Below are 24,415 nucleotides of genomic sequence, written 5' to 3'. Positions count from 1 at the left end.
CAATGATGGTTGTATTGCTGCTGCTTAACTTTGAGCAATTGAGCTAAAATTTACTGAACCTACTTTTCATGGGTAGTTAATTTCTGCACAATGAGGTCTCCTGCTGACAAAAGTTCTCATTACTTCAGTTTTAACACGTTACTCCCTTTACCTCTATAAACATTTTTAAATCCACCAATTTGTGCCTTTTTAGACCTATTTCAGACGAGACACATAAAATCGTACAAGTCAAAACTGTTCTCTCATACATTTGAAATCAAAGCAATTAAACAAGATAATATTTCTTCATGCAAAAATATTTTGTAAATAAAAGTAATAATCAGAGGGAAGTAGCTGGTGATTGGTGGCTATACACATATGCCACTTGCCATTGGTTCAACAGATGGGTCTCAGTATTGCGTTGCTGCTCTGGAGTTGACTTTTACTGTGAGTTTAACCCCTTTGCATATACAAGAACTTACTAAATCCTGCCATGCACATCTACCCAACATTGCCAGAATTTACCCTTTCCTTGCTCAAGAAACTACAAAAATACGAATTAATTCCCTCATTTTGTCATGTATTGACTAATAGAACATACCTCCAGTTTATCATGAATTCTTCAGCTAGACTCATCTATGTAAGCTGTCCCGCTCTACCAGTCCCTACTGGCTCCTTGTACACTGTACATACAGTTAATACACATACAGTCTATAAAGCAATCAACAACCTCACTCCCAACCATATTTCTTTCCATAATGCAGGGAGAGTCCACAACTTCATTCCTTACTGTTGGGAAATACAACACCTGGCCACCAGGAGGAGGCAAAGACACCCCAGCTAAGTCTGCTATTAACGCTAGCGCAATTAGTCCCTCTAAACCATCAACCTCTCAGGATTCTGTGACCCGAGAGATTACTAACCTCTCTATCCTAATCACTTCACATGCAGTTCCCCGTAGCACAGCTATTTCTCCATCTGGAGGGGGCCTTTTCTCCAACATTGGTGTGTCCGGTCCACGGCGTCATCCTTACTTGTGGGATATTCTCTTCCCCAACAGGAAATGGCAAAGAGTCCCAGCAAAGCTGGTCACATGATCCCTCCTAGGCTCCGCCCACCCCAGTCATTCTCTTTGCCGTTGCACAGGCAACATCTCCACGGAGATGGTTAAGAGTTTTTTGGTGTTTAAATGTAGTTTTATTCTTCTATCAAGTGTTTGTTATTTTAAAATAGTGCTGATATGTACTATTTACTCTGAAACAGAAAAGGATGAAGATTTCTGTTTGTAAGAGGAAGATGATTTTAGCACAGTAACTAAAATCGATTGCTGTTTCCACACAGGACTGTTGAGATGAAGTAACTTCAGTTGGGGGAAACAGTTAGCAGTCTTTTCTGCTTAAGGTATGACTAGCCATATTTCTAACAAGACCATGTAATGCTGGAAGGCTGTCATTTCCCCTCATGGGGACCGGTAAGCCATTTTCTTAGTTAAACATAAAAGAATAAAGGGCTTCAAAAAGGGCTTAAAAACTGGTAGACATTTTTCTGGGCTAAAACAATTGCTTTACTAGGCATATTATGCAGATTCTAACTAATTATTGGTATTATAATCTTGGGGAATGTTTAGAAAAACGGCAGGCACTGTGTTGGACACCTTTTTCAGATGGGGGCCTTTCTAGTTATAGACAGAGCATCATTCTGGGACTGTATAGGGGTTAAATGTAAAAATGGCTCCGGTTCCGTTAATTTAAGGGTTAAAGCTCTGAAATTTGGTGTGCAATACTTTTAATGCTTTAAGACACTGTGGTGAAATTTTGGTGAATTTTGAACAATTCCTTCATACTTTTTCACATATTCAGTAATAAAGTGTTTTCAGTTTGAAATTTAAAGTGACAGTAACGGTTTTATTTTAAAACGTTTTTTGTGCTTTGTTGACAAGTTTAAGCCTGTTTAACATGTCTGTACCATCAGATAAGCTATGTTCTATATGTATGAAAGCCAATGTGTCTCCCCATTTAAATTTATGTGATAATTGTGCCATAGTGTCCAAACAAAGTAAGGACAGTAATGCAACAGATAATGATATTGCCCAAGATGATTCCTCAAATGAGGGGAGTAAACATGATACTACATCATCCCCTACTGTGTCTACACCAGTTATGCCCACACAGGAGGCCCCTAGTACATCTAGTGCGCCAATACTTATTACCATGCAACAATTAACGGCTGTAATGGATAACTCCATAGCAAATCTTTTATCCAAAATACCTACTTATCAGAGAAAGCGCGATTGCTCTGTTTTAAACACTGAAGAGCAAGAGGACGCTGATGATAACTGTTCTGACATACCCTCACACCAATCTCAAGGGGCCATGAGGGAGGTTTTGTCTGATGGAGAAATTTCAGATTCAGGAAAAATTTCTCATCAAGCTGAACCTGATGTTGTGACATTTAAATTTAAATTAGAACATCTCCGCGCACTGCTTAAGGAGGTGTTATCTACTCTGGATGATTGTGACAATTTGGTCATTCCAGAGAAATTATGTAAGATGGACAAGTTCCTAGAGGTTCCGGTGCCCCCCGATGCTTTTCCTATACCCAAGCGGGTGGCGGACATAGTAAATAAAGAGTGGGAAAGGCCCGGCATACCTTTTGTTCCCCCCCCTATATTTAAGAAATTATTTCCTATAGTCGACCCCAGAAAGGACTTATGGCAGACAGTCCCCAAGGTCGAGGGGGCGGTTTCTACTCTAAACAAACGCACTACTATTCCTATCGAAGATAGTTGTGCTTTCAAAGATCCTATGGATAAGAAATTAGAGGGTTTGCTTAAAAAGATTTTTGTACAGCAAGGTTACCTTCTACAACCAATTTCATGCATTGTTCCTGTCACTACGGCAGCGTGTTTCTGGTTCGAGGAACTAGAAAAATCGCTCAGTAAAGAATCTTCGTATGAGGAGTTTATGGACAGAGTTCAAGCACTTAACTCTTTTGTTTTAGATGCCGCTTTGCAATTAGCTAGATTAGCGGCGAAAAATTCAGGGTTTGCTGTCGTGGCGCGCAGAGTGCTTTGGCTAAAGTCTTGGTCAGCGGATGTGTCTTCCAAGACAAAATTGCTTAACATTCCTTTCAAAGGTAAAACATTATTTGGACCTGATTTGAAAGAGATTATTTCAGACATCACTGGGGGAAAGGGCCACGCCCTCCCACAGGATAGGTCTTTTAAGGCTAATAATAAGCCTAATTTTCGTCCCTTTCGCAGAAAAGGACCAGTCTCTAATTCTGTATCCTCTAAGCAAGAGGGTAATACTTCACAACCCAAACCAGCCTGGAAACCAATGCAAGGCTGGAACAAGGGTAAGCAGGCCAAGAAGCCTACCACTGCTACCAAAACAGCATGAAGGGATAGCCCCCGATCCGGGACCGGATCTAGTGGGGGGCAGACTTTCTCTCTTTGCTCAGGCTTGGGCAAGAGATGTTCAGGATCCTTGGGCGCTAGAAATAGTTTCTCAAGGTTATCTCCTGGAATTCAAGGAACTACCCCAAAGGGGAAGGTTCCACAGGTCTCAATTATCTTCAAACCAAATAAAGAGACAGGCATTCTTACATTGTGTAGAAGACCTGTTAAAGATGGGAGTGATACATCCAGTTCCAATAAGAGAACAAGGAATGGGATTTTATTCCAATCTGTTCATAGTTCCCAAAAAAGAGGGAACATTCAGACCAATTTTGGATCTAAAGATCCTAAACAAATTTCTCAGGGTACCATCGTTCAAAATGGAAACTATTCGAACGATCCTACCTACTATCCAGGAAAATCAATTTATGACTACCGTGGATTTAAAGGATTCGTACCTACATATTCCTATCCACAAGGAACATCATCAGTTCCTAAGGTTTGCTTTTCTGGACAAGCATTACCAGTTTGTGGCACTTCCATTTGGATTAGCCACTGCTCCAAGGATTTTCACAAAGGTACTAGGGTCCCTTCTAGCGGTTCTAAGACCAAGGGGCATTGCAGTAGTACCTTACTTGGACGACATCCTGATTCAAGCGTCGTCCCTGTCAAAAGCAAAGGCTCATACGGACATCGTCCTAGCCTTTCTCAGATCTCACGGATGGAAGGTGAACAAAGAAAAAAGTTCTCTGTCCCCGTCAACAAGAGTTCCCTTCTTGGGAACAATAATAGATTCCTTAGAAATGAGGATTTTTCTGACAGAGGTCAGAAAATCAAAACTTCTAAGCTCTTGTCAAGTACTTCATTCTGTTCCTCGTCCTTCCATAGCGCAGTGCATGGAAGTAATAGGATTGATGGTTGCAACAATGGACATAGTTCCTTTTGCACGAATTCATCTAAGACCATTACAACTGTGCATGCTCAGACAGTGGAATGGGGATTATACAGACTTGTCTCCGACGATTCAAGTAGATCAAAAGACCAGAGATTCACTCCGTTGGTGGCTGACCCTGGACAATCTGTCACAGGGAATGAGCTTCCGCAGACCAGAGTGGCTCATTGTCACGACCGACGCCAGCCTAGTGGGCTGGGGCGCGGTCTGGAAATCCCTGAAAGCTCAGGGTCTATGGTCTCGGGAAGAGTCTCTTCTCCCGATAAACATTCTGGAACTGAGAGCGATATTCAATGCTCTCAGAGCTTGGCCTCAACTAGCAAAGGCCAAATTCATAAGGTTTCAGTCAGACAACATGACGACCGTTGCATATATCAATCATCAGGGGGGAACAAGGAGTTCCCTGGCGATGAAAGAAGTGACCAAGATAATTCAATGGGCGGAGGATCACTCCTGCCACTTGTCTGCGATCCACATCCCAGGAGTGGAAAATTGGGAAGCGGATTTTCTGAGTCGTCAGACATTCCATCCGGGGGAGTGGGAACTCCATCCGGAAATCTTTGCCCAAATAACTCAATTATGGGGCATTCCAGACATGGATCTGATGGCGTCTCGTCAGAACTTCAAGGTTCCTTGCTACGGGTCCAGATCCAGGGATCCCAAGGCGACCCTAGTAGATGCACTAGTAGCACCTTGGACCTTCAACCTAGCTTATGTATTCCACCGTTTCCTCTCATCCCCAGGCTGGTAGCCAGGATCAATCAGGAGAGGGCCTCGGTGATCTTGATAGCTCCTGCGTGGCCACGCAGGACTTGGTATGCAGACCTGGTGAATATGTCATCGGCTCCACCATGGAAGCTACCTTTGAGACAGGACCTTCTTGTTCAGGGTCCATTCGAACATCCGAATCTGGTTTCCCTCCAACTGACGGCTTGGAGATTGAACGCTTGATTTTATCAAAGCGTGGGTTTTCAGATTCTGTAATAGATACTCTGATTCAGGCTAGAAAGCCTGTAACTAGAAAAATTTACCATAAAATATGGGGAAAATATATCTGTTGGTGTGAATCTAAAGGATTCCCATGGAACAAGATAAAAATTCCTAAGATTCTATCCTTTCTACAAGAAGGTTTGGAGAAAGGATTATCTGCAAGTTCTCTGAAGGGACAGATCTCTGCTTTATCTGTTTTACTTCACAAAAGACTGGCAGCTGTGCCAGATGTTCAAGCATTTGTTCAGGCTCTGGTTAGGATCAAGCCTGTTTACAGACCTTTGACTCCTCCCTGGAGTCTAAATCTAGTTCTTTCAGTTCTTCAAGGGGTTCCGTTTGAACCCTTACATTCCGTAGATATTAAGTTATTATCTTGGAAAGTTTTGTTTTTGGTTGCAATTTCTTCTGCTAGAAGAGTTTCAGAGTTATCTGCTCTGCAGTGTTCTCCGCCCTATCTGGTGTTCCATGCAGATAAGGTGGTTTTGCGTACTAAGCCTGGTTTTCTTCCGAAAGTTGTTTCCAACAAAAATATTAACCAGGAGATAGTTGTACCTTCTTTGTGTCCGAATCCAGTTTCAAAGAAGGAACGTTTGTTACACAATTTGGACGTAGTCCGTGCTCTAAAATTCTATTTAGAGGCTACTAAAGATTTCAGACAAACATCTTCCTTGTTTGTTGTTTATTCTGGTAAAAGGAGAGGTCAAAAAGCGACTTCTACCTCTCTTTCCTTTTGGCTTAAAAGCATTATCCGATTGGCTTATGAGACTGCCGGACGGCAGCCTCCTGAAAGAATCACAGCTCACTCCACTAGGGCTGTGGCTTCCACATGGGCCTTCAAGAACGAGGCTTCTGTTGACCAGATATGTAAGGCAGCGACTTGGTCTTCACTGCACACTTTTGCCAAATTTTACAAATTTGATACTTTTGCTTCTTCGGAGGCTTTTTTTGGGAGAAAGGTTTTGCAAGCCGTGGTGCCTTCCATTTAGGTGACCTGATTTGCTCCCTCCCTTCATCCGTGTCCTAAAGCTTTGGTATTGGTTCCCACAAGTAAGGATGACGCCGTGGACCAGACACACCAATGTTGGAGAAAACAGAATTTATGCTTACCTGATAAATTACTTTCTCCAACGGTGTGTCCGGTCCACGGCCCGCCCTGGTTTTTTAATCAGGTCTGATGAATTATTTTCTCTAACTACAGTCACCACGGTATCATATGGTTTCTCCTATATATATTTCCTCCTGTCCGTCGGTCGAATGACTGGGGTGGGCGGAGCCTAGGAGGGATCATGTGACCAGCTTTGCTGGGACTCTTTGCCATTTCCTGTTGGGGAAGAGAATATCCCACAAGTAAGGATGACGCCGTGGACCGGACACACCGTTGGAGAAAGTAATTTATCAGGTAAGCATAAATTCTGTTTTTGCTGTGGACTTTACCGTGCAGTTACAATCGGCAGTGTCCGCGCCCCTGAGTGCCCTACCTATCTCTGGGGAACATAAGAGAAAGGTTAAACACAGTTCTCCTGTTTTAGATTCATCTAATTTCCAATCGGATCTAGCGAGTATGTCCCAGCTATCCGAGGATGAGTTAACCTCTATGGAGTCAGAGACTTCTATTACTAAATCTCCTCCGGCAGAAGAACCCTCCTTTAGATTTAAGATTGAACATTTGCATTTTTTACTGAAGGAGGTCCTGTCTACGCTAGAGGTTCCAGAGGCTGCCTGAGTAACCTAAGATCCCTAAATTAGATATGGTTTATAAAGACAGGAAGGTCTCACAAACTTTTCAGGTACCAGTTCGTATGGTGAACATTATTAGTAACGAATGGGAAAGAATTGGAACATCCTTTTCTCCCTCTGCTACTTTTAAAAAAATGTTCCCGGTCCCTGACTCTCAATTAGAGCTGCTTTGCTCCATCCCTAAGGTGGATAGAGCCATTTCAATGCTAGCTAAGCATACTACTGTCCCTCTTGAGGATAGCTCTTCCTTTAGAGAACCTATGGATAAGCAGTTGGAAACTTTTCTAAGGAGAATGTTCCAGGACGCTGGATTTTTATTTCAGCTGGCGGCTATGGTGGCCGCTGTGGCTGGAGCCGCCACCTACTGGTGCGACTCCCTGTCAGCACTTATCAAGGTGGAGTCTTCCCTTTGAGGATATTAAGGAGAGAATTAAAGCCCTAAGAGTAGGTAATTCTTTTATCTGTAATGCGAATATGCAGATTATTCGCCTGAATGCTAAGGCTTCAGGTTTTGCAGTCATAGCCCGCAGGGGTTTCTGGTTGAAGTCTTGGTCTGCGGATATGACTTCTAAATCCAGACTCCTTTCACTTCCATTCAAGGGGAAGATCTTATTCAGACCAGGTCTGGACTTTATCATCACTACGGTTAGTGGAGGGAAAGGTGCCATCCTATCTCAGGATAAGAAGAACAGACCTTCACAATCTAGATGTGGTTTGTGCCTTGAAGTTCTACCTCCGGGCTAATAAGGAGTTCAGACAATCTTCATCTTTTTTTGTCATCTATGCGGGTAAACGTAGGGGTCAAAAGGCCATTACGTCTTCCCTGTCCTTCTGGTTGAGGAGTGTCATCTACCTAGCTTATGAGACGGCGGGACACCAGCCTCCTGAGAGGATTACGACTCATTCCACTAGAGCAGTAGCTTCTTCCTGGGCTTTTAAGAACGAAGCCTCAATGGATCAGATTTGTAAGGCAGCTACCTGGTCCTCCTTACATACTTTTTCTAAATTTTACAAGTTTGATGTGTTTGCTTCGGCTGAAGCTGCTTTTGGGAGAAATGTTTTGCAGGCTGTGGTGCCCTCAGATTAGGGTCTGCCTCTTTTTTGTTCCCTCCCGTTATTCCTTCATTGTCCTCTGGAGCTTAGGTATTGTTTTCCCAACAGTAAAGAATTAAGTTGTGAACTCTCCCTGCCTTATGGAAAGAAAACAAAATTTATGCTTACCTTTTTTTCCTCGCAGGGAGAATCCACAACCCCGCCCGTAGGTTATTCTTTGTTTGGGCAGCTCCCTTTTTGTTTTTCTTCTGGCACCTTTATACCCTGATGTTTCTCCTACTTTTCCTTGTTCCCTCGGCCGAATGACTGGGGGGATAGGGGAAGTGGGAGCGATATTTAAGCCTTTGGCTGTGGTGTCTTTGCCTCCGCCTGGTGGCCAGGTGTTGTATTTCCCAACAGTAAGGAATGAAGTTATGGACTCTCCCTGCTAGGAAAGAAAGGAATTTATCTGGTAAGCATAAATTATGTTTTCCTCACTCATCTCCAAATACTCCCCGACCTGCCCTATTATTTCTATATACTCTTATGATTTCTTCTTCCTTCTCCCGCCTCCAAGACTTCTCATGCACTGCTTCTGTTCTCTAGAACTCTCTAACCCTCTCCATTAGATTGTATCAAACTTGTATAGTTTCAGGCGCTCTTTAAAAACCCACCTATTTATATAAGCTTACCATCTCTCCTAGCCAAAATAAACCTTGAATGCCTTGACTCAATGCTGCAACTACAATCTAAGTGACGGGGCCACTGTTAGCATTTGCGGGGCCCTGAGCAAGACAAATTAGTGGGGTCCGTCAGCCCAGTCCCCTTATTCCCCTCTGCCCCTGTAGGGCCAACCCCTAGTCCAAACATTATATATTACACCTCCTGATACTGTAAATACTTATTCATAAAGTAAATAAAGGATGTGCCTTCTCATACCCTCACCCCTGACAGTGCTGGGCCTTTCCAAAGTGCGGGGACCATGGCAGGTGCATCATTCCCTGCCAAGTGACAAGCTACCCAAAACCTTATGTCTCTGCACCCTTCAATTGTAGACTGTAAGCTCTTTGGAGCAGGGCCCTACTCCTGCTTTACTAACTTGTTTTATTTAGTCTGTTATGTATTTGTATCTTATCACAATCTTTGTTATTATGTACCCCTACTGTTGTACTCAGTGCTTTACATTACAGTATTTCCCTTTAGCACTTTTATGTCCCATAAAGCAGGTTTATTAACCACATTAATCTTGGTTAAATTATTATACAGTTTCTTAATCTAAATGCTAAAGTAGTTATACTGGTTTTATGAATATAACATGAAATTGCAAAATGGTTTATTAGTATGAGACTGTTTTATAGAAAAGGGTGTTCTTTCTGGGCAAACTCATAGAACTAATGACATAGCAGATAACAGAGTTAAATAGACAGTGTGCTGTAAAATATTCTCCCTTTTATGTGTTCTTAATAATCCATTTTACCTGCTGGAGTGAATTTTATTGGCTATTGTGTTCTCTTTTTTTTCATTATGCACTTTGAAAATTCCACCAACTCTTTGCTTTTGAGAGAAGTCAAGAGCAGTATTCCAGTCTATACAGATTTTCACATGATTTCTAGATTTATACAATTTAACATTGAAACTCATTTTGATTTTTCTCGTGTTAAACATTTTGACACATACTCAGTCCATATATTAATAAAGATAATTGCTTCCTGGTTTCTTAAAAAGCTAACAATACAGCTCATATCACATTTAAAGGATTAGTAAAGGATCATAATTTTTTTATTATTTTTTCAAATAAAATAAATCATTGTTGTAATAATTTATTCAATTTACTATTTCCTAAAAACGAAGCTCCAATCATGTAATAAAAATAAAAGTCTTAATCGATCGTTACGTCACTTCTTCCAGCTCCCTTCAAAGGGCGGTCTTAAAAGTTCATCTGGGTACATAAATTATATTAGGAAATTAGCATAGAATAACGCATGCGCAGTTTCAAGCATTTATACACGCATGAGCAAGGTTCTAATTATATATAACTTATTATTGCAAAGACAAGGACAATCTAATATGATGCTTTATTATGTTTATTGATAATCTTTTAACATTGTTTTAATTTAACATCCTATAAAGAATGCTTATTTTACATACTCATATCTCTAAGGGAGATTCTTTAATAATTACCATCACTAATATAATAAGGATCGTGGATGCTGATGCTGTGGCTATGTCTGATCTCGATCGGGAATGAACGCGGTCACATGACAGCGATATAGCAAACGTAATAGATTTTGCTAAAAAAAAAAAATAGCGCATGCGTAGACATTGGGCTAATCACAGGGCCGGATTGGCCTACCAGGATACCAGGAAATTTCCCGGTGGGCTGCAGCAGCGGGGGCTGGAAAGCTACAATTTAAAGGGGATATTAATGGATGCAATAGGGTTGTAGGGTGCCTATATAACATCAATCTGACATTTTTATTTAATACAAAGTAATATAATTTAATTCTGAAAAAATATTGGGGAAGGAGTAAACCTGTAATCCCCTTTGAGAAAAATGGGGCATGTGCATTCTACCGACTCAACAGAAAATAGGGCTGGTCTTCATATTTTTCCAGGGCTGGTTTTTATTGCCAGTCCGGCCCTGGCTAATCAGAGCACATGCGTTAGCCACTATCCCTGTACCCGGAAATGCGGGGAAGAGAGAACACAGGTTTCATGTTTATAATAACGTAAAGAAAATTCCCTTTAAATTATGAAACTTGTACATGACTAAAAAAAACAAATGTTGTAGCTACGTGTATAGATGTTTAAAAATGCTAATTATAACATTTACCAAAACATATGACATTTTCAATATCATGCTTGTTAGTTTAAGGAACGTTAAATTCAGCATTTAATTCCTTCCAAACATTTTAATTATTAAAAAAAAATAATAATACATTGGGGTCGATTTATCAAGTGTCGGGCAGACATTGCTAAATGCAGACAGCATACACTGTCGGCATTTATCATTGCACAAGCATTCCTTGTGAAATGCTTGTGCAATGCCACCCCCTGCAGATTCGCGGCCAATCGGCCACTAGCAGGGTGTGTCAATCCGCCCGATCGTATCCGATCGGGATGATTGCTGTCCACCGCCTCAGAGGTGGCGGATAAGTTAAGGAGCAGCGGTCTTAAGACCGCTGTTTGTTAACTTACGTTTCCGGCGAGCCTGAAGGCTTGTGCGGAAACAGATGTATTTAATGGACTGCAATGGCCTAGAAAATAAAACCAGAAATTATTCAAATTGAGTAAGATTTTATTTTTTTGACAGCAAACACTAATGGATTTGAGTGGAGGCCATAGAGTGCACTCTAAAAAAAAAATCCATTACTACAAACAACAGCATTTTTTTTTTTTAGAAGTAATAAGATATTTATGTTTTTTGGGTCCTCAGAGAATGTCAAGGCCCATCACAGAGGTATTAAAACTTCAGCAGAAGGCCGGGCGCCTATGAAATGACTGGGTCTATAGATGAGATTTATTTTTCCTGCTTTCAGTTCAGCTTATATTGTTTCTCAGTGTGAATGTACAAATGAAGTTGTCATTTAACAAATCCGTCATCCAGACAAAATATTTTTAAACTGTTGGAGAAATAGAACAATTAAAAAAAAGATCCGGTCTTCAAATATGGAAGGTGATTTTAGACTCTGTTTGATTATTTATATTTAGCTCCTAAAAGCTCTGCCTTCAGTTTTCATGGACATTTTGCAGTTTTTCAGTTGTTATATTTTTTTTCTATTTTTAAAACAGACAGCACAATGACAGTGGTTAAATCCCCAATGTGAAATGTACCTCAGATCCATTTAGAAGAAAGAAAGATGAATTATTTGCTGGATAGAACACAGTTTTCAAACAATTTTTAATCTATACTTTCCAAGAGGATGAATGACAATCGCCACCAATTTCATCCAGAAGACTGGTCACTGTAAGTCAGACCCATCAAAAGTCAGTTGGGAATACTGGAAGTGAATCTAGTGACATTTCACGGGAATTTCAAGTTCAATTTCAGAAAATATTGTGACAGGAGCAGAGCAGTGCAAGTGACATTCATAGGCTCCCGTGGTTGTGTCTTGAAAATGCAGCAGAGCATGCTTTTTCCTCCCAATTGTGATGTAGTCAAATGCAAATGCAACTAACATAAATATATTCATATGGTTTTATCTTGGCCTTGCATAGAAAAGTATCATATTTTTATGATCGCAGCTACTGGAGACAAAAATGTTAAAGTTGTTATTACATTTTACAACCAAGGACACCTTTAAAGGGACAGTTTACTCAAAAATGTTCTCCCCTTTAATTTGTTAGCAATGATCCACTTTACCTGCTGGAGAGTTTTTATATTACCCTTATATTTTGAATAGTTCATTTAGCCTGTGGTACCCCACCTATTCTGGACGTTTCTTGGCCTTATGTCCAAGGTATAGATAATCTGTGTAAACACAGCCAGCAGATGAAATTGCGCTCTCAGTGGGGTATAAAAGAGATAAGGTAATACAATGTTAATTTTCCATTGTTCACTCCAAGTATTGCTCTTTAATTTATGGAAAGATATAAGATAAAGAAGCATGTTTATGTACACAATGTGATAAAGTAATGAGATCTGATTACACCTACAAGCTCAACCCATTTATTACGTTGTGGCTTCAAAACACAAAATCAGCTACTTCATATACACAAATAAGCCTTAAAAAAGCTAATTCTCATACATTTTATAGTCTGCAGCTGGTAAAAAAACTAATTGGAAACACATTAAAGGAAAAACAGTTTACAGTATACGGTCCCTTTAACTTTATAATTTGGGCTAACATATTAAAGCATTCCAAAGAGATGCAAATTATTTTCATTTAGCTGCTCTACAATCAGGTAGAAAATACAAAGCATGAATTTATACTTTGCTTTGTTGAAGTTATTTAGTGGATTAAGATTATTTCACTTTGTCCTTAAATTGGGTTTCTAGGTTTTGCAATGTTCTGTGTCTGACCTAGTCACATTCAGTAGTTTACACATAGTTCTAGATCTGCTGACTTTTAGATAATGGGTTTCAGGCTCGCCAGAAACACAAGTTATAAAGCAGTGGTCTTAAGATCGCTGCTCCATAACCTGTCCATCTGCTCTGAGGCGGCAGACAGACATTGCCGAAAATCAACCCGATCCAATACGATCGGGTTGATTGACACCCCCTGCTAGCAAATCTGCAGGGGGCGGTATTGCACCAGCAGTTCACAAGAACTGCTAGTGCAATGATAAATGCAGAGAGCGTATGCTGTCAGCATTTATCGATGTGCAGCGGTCATGATCCGCAATATCGGATCATGTCCGCTCGCACAATAGTAATTTGGCCCCATAGTGTTTTGGAAGCTCTTTCACACAACCATCTATGTCTTGTAAGCTTCCAGTTTAGATTAATTTTTTTTTACAGTGGTTACGTTTTGTATACATATATATATATATTCTGCTTAATTAGTAACCTATAGGAAAATTAATACAAAATCTGCAAAAAATAATAAACTCCTTCTACAAAAGCTGTATGTGGTAAGAGCTCCTATTCTGAAGATGTATATCTTATTTGTAGGTTTTGGAGCATGGAGTGGCAGTGACATTTGCGTGTATGTATGTATGTATATATATATATATATATATATATATATATATACGCACACACATATATATATATATATATATATATATATAAATATTCCTCATATTTGCCTATAAGCTTTAACTGTACAAAATATTGGTGTAACATAGGTCCTGGGCCTATCACCATTTGGCCAAATGCTGTAACTAACTTAAATTTTGCTTTTACTCTAGCTGCGTGCTTTCAATAGAGTGCCAGACTTTCTATGTGTTTTGTTAATAACTTTCGACTAGATTACGAGTTGTGCGTTAGGGTAAAAAAGCAGCGTTAAGAGGTCTTAACGCTGCTTTTTCACTACCACTGGTATTACGAGTCTTGCAGGTTTAGGGGCACCGCACACTTTTTTGGCCTTACCGCAAAACGACTTACATAAACTTTGTAAAGTTTTTTTTTATGGGACTTCCATAGCGCCGGTATTACGAGTCTGTCCTGGGAGGCCAAAAAGTGAGCGGTACACCCTACCCCGTCAAGAGTCCTAACGCATTTAAAAGTCAGTAGTTAAGAGTTTTATGGTACAACGCTGTAGCATAAAACTCATAACTAAAGTGCTAAAAAGTACACTAACTCCCATAAACTACATATTAACCCCTAAACCGAGGCCCTCCCGCATCATAAACACTAAAATAAAATTTTTAACCCCTAATCTGCCACTCCGGACATCACCGCCACTAGAATAAACATATTAACCCCTAAACCGCCGCACTCCTGCATCGCAAACACTAGTTAAATATTATTAACCCCTAATCTTCCACCCCTAACATCGCCGCCACCTACCTACATTTGTTAACCCCTAATCTGCCGCTCCGGACAGCGCCACCACCTACATTATACTTATTAACCCCTAATCTGGTGCCCCCAACATCGCTGACACCTACATTATTTTTATTAACCCCTAATCTGCCGCCGCAACCTACCTACACTTATTAGCTTCTAATCTGCCGCCCCCAACGTCGCCGCCACTACTGTTCTAAATTTATTAACCCCTAAACCTAAGTCTAACCCTAACACCCCCTAACTTAAATATAATTTAAATAAATCTAAATAAAATTCCTATCATTAACTAAATAATTCCTATTTAAAACTAAATTATTTTAACTAGGTAGAATAGTTATTAAATAGTTATTAACTATTTAATAACTACCTAGCTAAAATAAAGACAAATTTACCTGTAAAATAAAACCTAACCTAAGTTACACTAACACCTAACACTACCCTACGATTAAATAAATTAACTAAATTAAAAACAATTAAATAAATTAAATTAGCTAAATCACAAAAAAAAACACTAAATTACAGAAAATAAAAAACAAATTACAGATCTTTAAACTAATTACACCTAATCTAAGAGCCCTATCAAAATAAAAAAAAACCTATCTAAAAAAAACCTAAGCTCCCCATTGCCCTGAAAAGGGCATTTGGATGGTCATTGCCCTTTAAAGGGCAGTTAGCTCTTTTGCGACCCAAACCCTAATCTAAAAAAAATAAAACTCACCCAATACACCCTTAAAAAAACCTAGATTCCGATTGGCTGAAAAAATCTAAGGGACGCCATCTTGGATGATGTCACTTAAAGGAACCGTCATTCAGATGCGTCAGATGTCTTGAAGATGGAGCCGCTCTGCGTCGGATGGATGAAGATAGAAGATGCCTTCTGGATGAAGACTTCTCCCGGCTTCGTTGAGGACTTCAACCTGGTTGAAGACTTCTGCCGCTTCCTTGAGGATGGTTGTCCGGTCTTCAGAACAGTAAGTCGATCTTCAGGGGGCTAGTGTTAGGTTTTTTTTAAGGGTGTATTGGGTGGGTTTTATTTTTTAGCGGTTTGGGCCGCAAAAGAGCTAACTGCCCTTTTAAGGGCAATGCCCATCCAAATGCCCTTTTCAGGGCAATGGGGAGCTTAGTTTTTTTTTAGATAGTATTTTATTTGTGGGGTTGGTTGTGTGGGTGGTGGGTTTTACTGTTGGGGGTGTTTGTATTTTTTTTACAGGTAAAAGAGCTGATTTATTTGGGGCAATGCCCCGCAAAAGGCCCTTTTAAGGGCTATTGATAGTTTAGTTTAGGATAGGGTTTTTTTTTGGGGGGGGGCTCTTAGATTAGGTGTAATTAGTTTAAAGATCTGTAATTTGTTTTTTATTTTCTGTAATATAGTGTTTGCTTGTTTTTGTGATTTAGCTAATTTAATTTAATTTATTTAATTGTTTTTAATTTAGTTAATTTATTTAATTGTAGGGTGGTGTTAGTGTAACTTAGGTCAGGTTTTATTTTACAGGTAAATATGTCTTTATTTTAGCTAGGTAGTTATTAAATAGTTAATAACTATTTAGTAACTATTCTACCTAGTTAAAATAAATACAAAGTTGCCTGTAAAATAAAAATAAACCCTAAGCTAGATACAATCTAACTATTAGTTATATTGTAGCTAGCTTAGTTTTGTTTTATATGTAAGTATTTAGTTTTAAATAGGAATTATTTAGTTAATGATAGGGATTTTATTTAGATTTATTTAAATCATATTTAAGTTAGGGGGTGTTAGGGTTAGACTTAGGTTTAGGGGTTAATACATTTAGTATAGTGTCGGCGACATTGGGGGCGGCAGATTAAGGGTTAATAAATGTAGGTAGGTGGCGGTGATGTTAGGGACGGCAGATTAGGGGTTAATAATATTAAACTAATGTTTGCGAGGCGGGAGTGTGGCGGTTTAGGGGTTAATATGTTTATTATAGTGGTGGCAATGTCCGGAGCAGTAGATTAGGGGTTAATAAGTGTAGGTAGGTGGCGACGATGTTGGGGCGGCAGATTAGGGGTGTTTAGACTCTGGGTTCATGTTAGGGTGTTAGGTGTAGACATAAATTTTATTTCCCCATAGGAATCAATGGGGCTGCGTTACTGAGTTTTACGCTGCTTTATTGCAGGTGTTAGACTTTTTCTCAGCCGGCTCTCCCCGTTGATTCCTATGGGAAAATCGTGCACGAGCACGTACGACCAGCTCACCGCAGACTTAAGCAGCGCTGGTATTGGAATGAAGTGTGGAGCAAAATTTTGCTCTACGCTCACTTTTTATCTTTTAACGCCGGGATTGTAAAAACCTGTAATACCAGCGCTGCAGGGAAGTGAGCGGTGAGAATAAACTGCTCGTTAGCACCGCATAGCCTCTAACGCAAAACTAGTAATCTAGCCGTTTGTTTTGTAATTTTACCTATGGGTTTTGCACCAAGACTTGGCTGGGTTTAACTGCTTGAGTCCCTGAAACCTGTGCAGCTGTTTGTGAGTGCTGGTGAGCACCCAGGGCTGTGAGTTTTGCAGGGTCATGGGATGTGTACCCAGTCTGTTTTGAGAGTGTAGTCCATTTCCATGTTTTGTGTGTATATATGTATTTGTAAGCTGTTCAAATATATTGGGGTACATAATTAACTCATTCCAATCTTTCCTGCATCTTATTTATATGTAGAACTAGGTGTCCAAGCGGAAGTGATTTGTAGTGAAAAGGCCGCTGAAAACTTTATCTTTAGAAAGTTAGTTTCTGCCTCCACAAGTGGATACTAATTACAATCTGTTTTTTTTTTATAATTAGCTTCCTATGTTGCGACTGTAAACATATGAAGAAAAAAATGATCAATATGTCCGATAGCTTTTTTTCTTTGTACATATGATAAAATCCAATTATGCTAGAACATCAGTGCGGTTATACATGTTTCACATTCAGATACCACAGGTTTGTATAGTTATAGAGAGACAAGTTTCGTTTTGGATGCTCAAAACCTGTATTATTTTGCCTTTCAGAAACAAATCAGGAATCCTGGGATGGAGGAGCGAGAAAACTGAGATTATTAACGGCTACGAGTCAAAGGTTTGCTGGGAATCTTCTTTGAGATTATATTGGAATAAGAATCTGGAAGTGGGCAGTGATTGGTGGAAAATGTAAACTATGTTTCAGTTGTAACATTAAGTGCCAGATTACTAGTGGTGCGTTAACAGTTACGTGCTAGTGATAATTTATCACGCCTGTTTGCGCACATCAGTTTTTCTGCTCATATTGCAAGTTGAAAGTAAACACGATCATTTGAATGCAATCACAATTTACGCTAGAATGATTACCACGTCCTCAAAAGTCTCAAGGATATGAGGACTCGGGTGTTAGAAAAAAAAGCAGGCAAAGGGATTTAACATAGAGATACGTATATATGCATGTCTAAAGATGTATATGTATGTGTGTGTATATACAGTATATATATACCAAAATTCATTAAAATTATGGGGGGAGATAAAAAACTGAAATTAAAATCCTCCATGTCTCAAAATTAAATCAATGTAAATATTTGCATAGGATATTAGTACATCTAGGCAAGTATCCCCGCTTGCTTTTCCCCAGAAATTCTTAATATGCAATGTTTCCAATGCACAAGAGAATTGTGGGTAAGATATGCAAATTAGATATGCAAATTCTCAGGTTTTTTGCTTCAAAAATACTGTTTTGACACAGCGATCCTTTTAAACAGGATTATGACAGCAAACCAGAAATCACTCACTATACAAGCCTGTTTCGTTCTTTTTGGAACTCATCAGTAGGAGATAGATTTCTGGTTGCTGATCAGTATATATATATATATATATATATATATATATATATATATATAATATATATATATAATGTTTATATGGGTGTACAGGCAGTCCCTGAGTTACAGACATCCGACTTAAGTACAACTCGTACTTACAAACTGAGAAAATAGAACTTTATCGCCAATCCTTCTTTCCAGGATAACCCAAAATACTCAAAATCCGATTGTCACAAGGACAGAAAGTGATGTGAAATTTTCTGAACAGGGGCACAGATAGCAAAACAAACTTTTCCCTGTGCTATACAAAACTATCAAACTTACATACAAATTCAACTTAAGAACAAACCTACAGAACCTATCTTGTTCATAACCTGGGGACTGCCTGTACATATGTATTTATATGTGTATATATGTATTTACAGACATAGATACACATATAAACACATGAATACATATTTACACATAGATAGACATATAAAAGTATATTGGAGCCCTTTGCAGATAAGTAGATGAAAACATGTAAAACATATTTATGCAATATTCATATTTCAGTGTTATACTGCGTATTTTCTGTAAATATTTCACATTCCAATGTTTTTCGGGAATATGTTCTAAGTATTTGTAAACAGATATTCCTTTATATATTTATACCTATATATAATCATCGTTTTATATATATATATATATACAGAGAGAGAGAGAGAGATAGATAGATATAAATTTGTTAAAAAAACATTTTATATATATATATATATATATATATATATATATAAATATTTATGAAGAAAAAGAACATATTCTTCTATGTGAAGAACATTGGAATGTGAAATATTCATATTTTCATGTCGGGTTAGCGCACTTGAGAATATGGTATCGTGTTTGCACGTAAGTAGGGTGTTAGCTTTTTTCTCACTTTTTTTTTTGCTCTATTGGCTTCTATGAGGGAATAGGTTATCGCGTGCGCAATATTGTAAGTTGGGCTTTTTACGCGCGTCGGGTTAGCACGCGAGCAAGAATAGTTTACTTTCAACTCATAATACGAGCGCAACCCTATGCACTCAAAAAGCTTACTTCTAGTGCAGTTAATGCTTGAGCGGGAGCGTAAAAATAAGGCTCCACTTGTAATCTAGCGCTAAATGTTTATAGGAAATCTACATTTAAATGAATATTTCATGAAGGTTTAGCGGAAGAAAAACTCTTATAATGAATTACTACTATACCAGCGTAATCATTTGTGTGCTATAAAAAGCTAATCGATAAAGATGTTTGTATTTTTAGTGTTTTCTTTATTTCTTTTCATTAGCTTAACAGTTTGTTTTTTCAGAAAACAGAATTTATGCTTAGCTGATAAATTACTTTCTCTTACGGTGTATCCAGTCCACGGATTCATCCTTACTTGTGGGATATTCTCATTCCCTACAGGAAGTGCAAAGAGAGCACACAGCAGAGCTGTCCATATAGCTCCCCCTCAGGCTCCGCCCCCCCAGTCATTCGACCGACGGTTAGGAGAAAAAGGAGAAACCATAGGGTGCAGTGGTGACTGTAGTTTTATAAAAATACATTTGAACCTGACTTAATTGCCAGGGCGGGCCGTGGACTGGATACACCGTAAGAGAAAGTAATTTATCAGGTAAGCATAAATTCTGTTTTCTCTTACATGGTGTATCCAGTCCACGGATTCATCCTTACTTGTGGGATACCAATACCAAAGCTTTAGGACACGGATGAAGGGAGGGAACAAGTCAGGTAACCTAAACAGAAGGCACCACTGCTTGCAAAAGCTTTCTCCCAAAAATAGCCTCCGAAGAAGCAAAAGTATCGAATTTGTAAAATCTGGCAAAAGTATGCAGTGAAGACCAAGTCGCTGGCTTACAAATCTGTTCTACAGAAGCCTCATTCTTTAAAGCCCATGTGGAAGCCACAGCTCTGGTGGAATGAACTGTAATTCGTTCAGGAGGCTGCTGTCCAGCAGTCTCATATGCCAAACGGATGATGCTTTTCAGCCAGAAGGAAAGAGAGGTAGCAGTCGCTTTTTGACCTCTCCTCTTGCCAGAATAGATAACAAACAAGGATGATGTTTGTCTGAAATCTTTGGTTGCTTTTAAATAGAATTTTAAAGCACGAACCACATCGAGCTTGTGTAATAGTCGTTCCTTCTTAGAAACTGGATTAGGACACAGAGAAGGAACAATGATTTCCTGGTTAATATTCTTATTAGAAACCAGTTTCGGAAGGAAACCAGGTTTGGTACGCAAAACTACCTTATCTGCTTGGAACACCAGATAGGGTGAATTACACTGCAAAGCAGACAATTCTGAAACCTTTTCGAGCAGAAGAAATAGCTACCAAAAACAAAACTTTCCAAGATAATAACTTAATATCTATGGAATGTAAAGGTACAAACGGAACCCCTTGAAGAACTGAAAGAACTAAATTTAGACTCCATGGAGGAGCCACAGGTTTATAGACAGGCTTGATTCTGACTAAAGCCTGTGCAAACGCTTGAACGTCTGGTACTTCTGCCAGATGCTTGTGTAACAGGATAGACAGAGCAGATATCTGTCCCTTTAAGGAACTAGCTGACAACCCTTTCTCCAATCCTTCTTGGAGAAAAGACAATATCCTGGGAATCCTAATCTTACTCCACGAGTAACCCTTGGATTCACACCAACAAAGATATTTCCGCCATATTTTATGGTAAATTTTCCTGGTGACAGGCTTTCTAGCCTGGATCAGAGTATCTATAACTGATTCAGAGAACCCACGCTTAGATAGAATTAAGCGTTCAATCTCCAAGCAGTCAGTTGCAGAGAAACTAGATTTGGATGCTTGAATGGACCCTGTATTAGAAGATCCTGCCTCGATGGCAGTGTCCATAGTGGAACAGATGACATGTCCACTATGTCTGCATACCAAGTCCTGCGTGGCCACGCAGGCGCTATCAAAATTACTGAAGCCTTCTCCTGTTTGATTCTGGCTACCAGCCGAGGGAGAAGGGAAAATGGTGGAAAGACATAAGCCAGATTGAAGGACCAAGGCGCTACTAGAGCATCTATCAATGCCGCCTTGGGGTCCCTGGACCTGGATCCGTAAAGAGGAAGTTTGGTGTTCTGACGGGACGCCATCAGATCCAACTCTGGAATGCCCCATAGCTGGGTCAGCTGAGCCAAAACCTCCAGGTGGAGTTCCCACTCCCCGGGTGAAAAGTCTGACGACTCAGAAAATCCGCCTCCCAGTTGTCTACTCCTGGGATGTGAATTGCAGATAGGTGGCAGGAGTGATCCTCCGTCCATTTGATGATCTTGGTTACTTCCTTCATCGCTAGGGAACTCTTTGTTCCTCCCTGATGATTGATGTACGCTACAGTTGTGATGTTGTCCGACTGAAATCTGATGAATTTGGCCGCCGCTAGTTGAGGCCATGCCTGGAGCGTGTTGAATATCGCTCTCAGTTCCAAAATGTTTATCGGGAGAAGAGATTCTTCCCGAGACCATAGGCCCTGAGCTTTCAGGGAGTCCCAGACCGCACCCCAGCCTAACAGACTGGCATCGGTCGTGACAATGATCCACTCCGGTCTGCGGAAGCACATTCCCTGAGACAGGTGATCCTGAGACAACCACCAGAGAAGAGAATCTCTGGTTTTCTGGTCCAGTTGTATTTGAGGAGACAAATCTGCATAGTCCCCATTCCACTGTTTGAGCATGCACAGTTGCAGTGGTCTGAGATGAATTCGTGCAAAGGGGACAACGTCCATTGCCGCAACCATTAATCCGATTACCTCCATGCACTGAGCTACAGAAGGTCGAGGAATGGAATGAAGAACTCGGCAAGTAGTTAAAAGCTTTAACTTCCTGACCTCCGTCAGAAATATTTTCATTTCTACCGAGTCTATTAGTGTTCCTAGGAAGGGAACCCTTATGAGCGGGGACAGAGAACTTTTTTCGACGTTCACCTTCCACCCGTGAGACCTTAGAAAGGCCAGAACGATTTCTGTATGAGCCTTGGCTCTTTGAAAAGACGACGCCTGAATTAAGATGTCGTCCAGGTAAGGTGCTACTGCAATGCCCCGCGGTCGTAGTACCGCCAAAAGGGACCCTAGCACCTTTGTGAAAATTCTTGGAGCAGTGGCCAACCCGAAAGGAAGGGCCACAAACTGGTAATGCTTGTCCAGAAAGGCGAACCTTAGGAACTGATGGTGATCTTTGTGGATAGGAATATGAAGGTACGCATCCTTTAAATCCACGGTAGTCATATATTGACCTTCCCGGATCATCGGTAAGATTGTCCGAATGGTTTCCATTTTGAATGATGGAACTCTGAGGAATTTGTTTAGAATTTTTTAATTCAGGATTGGCCTGAAAGTTCCTTCCTTTTTGGGAACTAAAAACAGGTTTGAGTAAAAGCCCAGTCCTTGATCTACAATTGGAACTGGGTGAATCACTCCCATCTTTAGAAGATCTTCTACGCAGCGTAAGAACGCCTGTTTCTTTGTCTGGTCTGAAGACAAACGAGAAATGTGGAACCTTCCCCTTGGAGGAGAGTCCTTGGATTCTAGAAGATACCCCTGAGCAACGATTTCTAATGCCCAGGGATCTGGAACATCTCTCGTCCAAGCCTGAGCAAAGATAGAAAGTCTGCCCCCTACTAGATCCGGTCCCGAATCGGGGGCTACCCTTTCATGCTGTCTTGGTAGCAGCAGCAGGCTTCTTGGCCTGTTTACCCTTGTTCCAGCCCTGCAAAGGCTTCCAGATTGCTTTGGGCTGGGAAGTGTTACCCTCTTGCTTTGCGGTTGCAGAGGTTGAAGCAGGTCCGCTCCTGAAGTTGCGAAAGGAGCGAAAATTAGCCTTGTTTTTGGCCTTAAACGGTCTATCTTGCGGGAGGGCATGGCCCTTTCCCCCAGTGATATCCGAAATAATTTCTTTCAACTCGGGGCCGAATAGGGTCTTTCCCTTGAAAGGAATATTTAGTAATTTTGTTTTGGACGACACGTTAGCCGACCACGATTTGAGCCAAAGCGCTCTTCGCGCCATAATGGCAAAACCAGAATTTTTCGCTGCTAACTTAGCTAATTGTAAAGCGGCATCTGTGATAAAAGAATTAGCCAGCTTTAGAGCATGAATTCTATCCATGACTTCGTCATATGAAGTCTCCCTCTGGAGCGACTCCTCCAGCGCCTCAAACCAAAAAGCCGCTGCAGTAGTTACAGGAATAATGCAGACAATCGGTTGAAGAAGGAAACCTTGTTGAACAAATATTTTCTTTAGTAAACCTTCTAATTTTTTATCCATAGGATCTTTGAAAGCACAACTGTCTTATATTGGTATGGTTGTGCGCTTGGCTAGTGTTGAAACTGCTCCCTCTACCTTAGGGACCGTCTGCCACACGTCCCGACTGGGGTCAGTTATGGGGAACATTTTCTTAAAGATAGGGGGGGAACAAAAGGTACACCTGGTCTCTCCCACTCCCTAGTCACAATATCTGCCACCCTCTTCGGGATCGGAAACGCATCAGTGTATACAGTGACTTCTAGAAACTTGTCCATTTTCCACAATTTTTCTGGGACCACCATGGGGTCACAATCAACCAGCGTAGCTAAAACCTCCTTAAGCAGTACGCGGAGGTGTTCCAGCTTAAATTTAAATGCTAAGGAATCTGATTCTGCCCGCTGAGAAATTTTTCCTGTGTCAGAAATTTCTCCCTCAGACAGTACATCCCTCACTGCCACTTCAGAGGGTTGTGAGGGTACAACAGATAAATCATCCAAAACTTCTGATTGCTCATCCTCTGTTCTTAAAACTGAGCTATCACGCTTTTTAGGAAAAACTGGCAGTTTGGATAGAAATGCCGCAAGGGAATTATCCATGACTGCTGCTAACTGGTGTCGACACATGGGGAGAGGAAGGAGGACTATCCTCGTTACCTTCCGTTAAAGAATCATCTTGGGCTACATTTTTAAGTGTCACTGCATGGTCTTTAAAATGTTTAGATACCTTAGCACACTTTAAACACAAATGTAAAGGGGGTACCGGCATCGCTATTAAACACATAGAACAAGGTCTATCTGCAGGCTCAGACATGTTAAACAGACTTAG

The 24,415-nt window shown here is 40.3% G+C and overlaps 1 protein-coding gene across 5 annotated transcripts in view; it reads left to right on the top strand.

Annotated features, from left to right (window-relative positions):
- Positions 1 to 24,415, top strand: part of ANKRD13B (ankyrin repeat domain 13B) — a 513,444-nt gene that overhangs the window by 414,105 nt on the left and 74,924 nt on the right. For all 5 annotated transcript variants that reach the window (XM_053706151.1, XM_053706149.1, XM_053706150.1 and 2 more), the window contains exon 7: positions 17,545 to 17,611. In XM_053706151.1, coding sequence (XP_053562126.1) covers positions 17,545 to 17,611 — 67 coding nt within the window. The remainder of the gene's footprint in view (positions 1 to 17,544; positions 17,612 to 24,415) is intronic.

The sequence above is a fragment of the Bombina bombina genome, chromosome 3 (genome assembly GCF_027579735.1).
Source record: "Bombina bombina isolate aBomBom1 chromosome 3, aBomBom1.pri, whole genome shotgun sequence".
In the NCBI taxonomy this organism is placed as follows: domain Eukaryota; kingdom Metazoa; phylum Chordata; class Amphibia; order Anura; family Bombinatoridae; genus Bombina; species Bombina bombina.
This window is presented reverse-complemented; position numbering and strand designations above follow the sequence as displayed.